At 50.4% G+C, this 3,578-nt stretch overlaps 1 protein-coding gene across 1 annotated transcript; it reads right to left on the minus strand.

Moving 5' to 3' along the window:
• Positions 1 to 795: 795 nt before the first annotated feature.
• On the minus strand, positions 796 to 3,339 carry LOC142021141 (ovomucoid-like). Its single transcript, XM_075009631.1, has 4 exons — positions 3,282 to 3,339; positions 2,633 to 2,655; positions 1,529 to 1,644; positions 796 to 877 (listed from the first exon to the last, which is right to left on the minus strand). The coding sequence occupies exons 1-4, from the start codon at positions 3,337 to 3,339 to the stop codon at positions 796 to 798; spliced, it is 279 nt and encodes a 92-aa protein (XP_074865732.1).
• Positions 3,340 to 3,578: the final 239 nt, after the last annotated feature.

Raw genomic sequence — 3,578 nt, forward strand, 5'->3', positions numbered from 1 at the left:
CCCTCCCACCTTCCTTCCCATCTCTGCCACCCCCAGCAACCCTGCTCAGCTCTGGCCCCAGCTCTTCTGTGTCCAGCTCAGCTCCTTCTCCCCATGTCCCCCTGCAGCCACCCTCTACCCAGCTCTGCCCCCCAAAGGTCTTGTACCCGGCTCAGCTCCTTCCCCTCTCTGTCCCACAAGCTCACCTCTGCATCCCAGTGGTCCTGGTCCTCCCCCACTTTCTCCTTCCCCTCAGCTGTCCCTGCTAATCTCTGCTCCCACCGCTCCACGCTTTTCCCTTCCAGCGGGTTCCTCTGCCACCCCTTGGCTCTTGCTCCCCAGTGTTGCATTTCCAGCTCTGCCCCAGAGCTCAGTCTGTCCTCTTCCCAGGCTGGCTGCCAGCTGTCCCAGCTCTGCTCACTCACATGGTTACAACCTCTGGGTCCCCCTCCTGTCCTGCAGCTCCTTGGATCTCAGTTCCCTGGCTCCCTGAAGTTGCTGCCACAGCAGGGCTATTTAAAAGGGCCTGGAACCTGGGCAGGGCTACAGCAGCGGCAGTGGCAGCCCCAGCCCGCTTAAGTCCACCGGGCCCCTGTGCAGTTTCTCCCTTTGCCCCCGAAACCAGTGGCAAGCCTGTGCCCAACACAGGAGAGCAGAGTCCCTCCCTTGGAATGTGGAAACGAATACACAGGTAATAAATTCTGCTGAGTTTACTTTATTGCAGAGGAAATTAGTGATGCTGTCAAGAGCCCTGGAAAATGGAGGGTGAGATGAGAACATGGCTCCGTGTTGGGATCTGCTGGTGGGAACTAACAGCTAAAGTTCATTCCTTTCCTTGGTGTCATCACGTGGCTTGCATTCTCCATGATGTGCAAAGCAAAGACTTCCAAGGTTTTCACTAGAAGGAAAGACAGACACAGAGCTCAGTGCTGTGACCCTTATGACCAATGAGATCAAAGCTTCTGATTCCCTGGTTACACCAAATAACCAGAGCCCTTTTGATTTTAGGAAAAACTACACTGAGGTACTTGACTCCAGCTTCTAGCACAATAGTGGGCAAACTACAGGCCACATGTGGCCCACTGGAGTTCTACATGTAGCCTGCAAGACATTTTGTTTGCTGTTCCAAAGGTTGCTCAACTTTGCCAGATTCCACTGGTTTCCAGCCATGTAGTTTTTCCTTCGTAGCATTACTAAAATGACACACACATAAAGCAAGGGCATGCAAAGTGAGGTGCATGCTGATCGCACACAACTGACTGTGACAGCCACGCGCTCTCTCTACATCCAGTCAGCACACTGCCATAGGCCAATGAGCACTCCCTGAAAATTTTAGATACACAAGCCCAGTGAATAAATCTACCCTCTCCTGGAGGACTGTCTTGGTTGTGGTAATCTTGCAGGCTGCTGAGGTGAAGGAGGGCCACTGACATGGCCAGCTCACTAGCCTAGGTTGCCCATCACTGCTCTAGTAGGTACTGACACATGGGCGCAGGCAGGCACTTGAGTTACATCACGGTTGTGTTTTAGTGTTTATTCTGTTACTTACAAGACTGCTGCACAAAACACACATTCGTTTCCGTATGTTTTGTTATCAGTGCCACAGACAGGGGCATATTGCATGGTGCACATTTCTGGAGGTGTCTTGTACTCACTGCAGAAACCCTACAAAGAACATGAATTTTACTGTTGGCCATATTGTGTGCATTTCAGCAGTGCCCCCAAATTGCCACCCTCCCCTGGGGCTGGGCATCGTCTGAACGCAGAGGAAGAGACGATCCCTAGGAGTTTGCAGTGTCTAATCCCATCTCTTATGTCTGCTGATATTCTGATGAACTGACTTCCCAGTTCCCCCCTCACTGCCGGGAGGATCTGAGCCCATCTCCCTGGAAGAAGGTGATTCTGAACCTATGTCACATGGTGTGTGAGTGACAGGATATCTCCACAGACAGCAAAGCCTGTAAAAGGCAGCCCAGGCTGGAGAATTGATATTGCACGGCTGTTCATCCGTTCACATTGTAGCCAGGGTACTGGCAGATGAGCTTTGCATGCAATGTTGCTGCACGTATTTTAACAGGACAATAATGGTCAGCAGATTATGAGTTCTAAAAATGATTCCTCACAAGACATATATTCTGCAAAATTTCTCACAGTCTTACAAAAGAAGTGAACACATGGGTACAGACTCTCACACCCTGGTCTAAGACACACTATTGCACCTGCATCATATGGCATGTGAATTAAGGAGCATCCTTGCAGGCAGCAGATGTTTAAATATAAAAAAAGTGCGCTCTTGTGATACTGTCCCCTTCTCTGCTCTTTCTCAGTTGCTCCCAGTGCCTTTCTAAGACCCTCAGCCGACTTTTCCATACGATAGTGTGTGGAATCCACCTGTCTGACCATATTGCTCACTCAGCCATTAGACTTCCTGGCTAGCTAAGGGCAGCTGACCTCGGCTCTGGCTGCACAATCACTGTGTAGATATTTAGGTTTGAGCTGGGGACTGAGCTGTGGTACCTTCCAAGAGGGAGGGTCCCAGAGCTCAGACCACTACATAGCAGTCTGCAGCCCTGCAGCCAAAGACCCCGATTGACCCACTCCAGCCAGAGATTGGGGAAAGTCACCATTAATGAACAGGGAGAGTTTGACTTACCTTACCAGCCTGGCCAGCAGCCTCTGGAACAAAGACACAGAGAATGAGACTGTTTCAGATACCCTCTCTGTTCCTGGTGCTTGGTTTCTTCATGTCCCAGCACCTGACCAAATCTGTCCACTTTCATACAGAGCCTTTTCAAATGTTCTGGTACAGGGTTGTAGCACAAGGGATGTCAGCTTTCCTATTCCCTGCATTAACTGAAGCGAGATCAGGAATGGAGCAAACATTGCTGGGAATTTCCACAGTCATCCTACTCTAGGCAAATGTCTCCTCTACAGGATCTAAGCCACAGATCAGAAGAAAATCAGAAGAAAAGGGGATTATGTGGTTATTCGATTTCTAGGGAGTGGGAATCTCTTGATCTGCCTCAACTACTAGCAGAGTCATGGGTCTTCCAGCCTGGAAAGAACCATGGTAACAACTCTGCAGATCTGTGGCAGCCGGCATGGCAATATTGGAACCAGCCTGGTGCTGTTTGTCAGGCTTGCACAGTGGCATTTCAGAAATAAGCGAGCAGCTCTTGAAATCAGCCACTGTGGGGAGGTGCAAACTCCTGTGCAGATCTGAGTGAGGCTGACCCCCATCCTTACAGGGGAGAAAAGTATCAGAGCAGGGCTCAGCACAAGCGACGGCAAACATGACTCACCTGAGTAGAAACAGCACAGTGCCAGAGCGAAGAGCAGAACGACCCCTGTTATCTTCATGGTGGAGGCAGCCATCTAGTCTGAACTTGACTCTTGGTCCACTGTTCCCTCAGGAAACTCCACAGACAGAGCCCCACTGTACATAGAGTGTCAGGGAACGTGCCTTCCTTATGACTTCATGCAAACTGTGATTCACCACTACAAAGCTCCCCGAGGGAATGCCACTCTGTCAACATTTCCTCTTCAACAAGTTTACAGGAAGGGTTGGAGGAACTTGCAAGTCACACCCTTGATTTGGT

Source organism: Carettochelys insculpta, chromosome 15 (genome assembly GCF_033958435.1).
Source record: "Carettochelys insculpta isolate YL-2023 chromosome 15, ASM3395843v1, whole genome shotgun sequence".
Classification (NCBI taxonomy): Eukaryota; Metazoa; Chordata; order Testudines; family Carettochelyidae; genus Carettochelys; species Carettochelys insculpta.

Coding starts and splice junctions, on each gene's coding strand:
- LOC142021141 (XM_075009631.1), bottom strand. CDS start 3,339: ATGAAGATAACAGGGGTCGTTCTGCTCTTCGCTCTGGCACTGTGCTGT. Junction 1,645..2,632: donor CTGCTGGCCAGGCTGGTAAG/GTAAGTCAAACT, acceptor TGTTCTTTGTAG/GGTTTCTGCAGTGAGTACAA. Junction 878..1,528: donor GTGTTTTGTGCAGCAGTCTT/GTAAGTAACAGA, acceptor CTTTCCTTCTAG/TGAAAACCTTGGAAGTCTTT.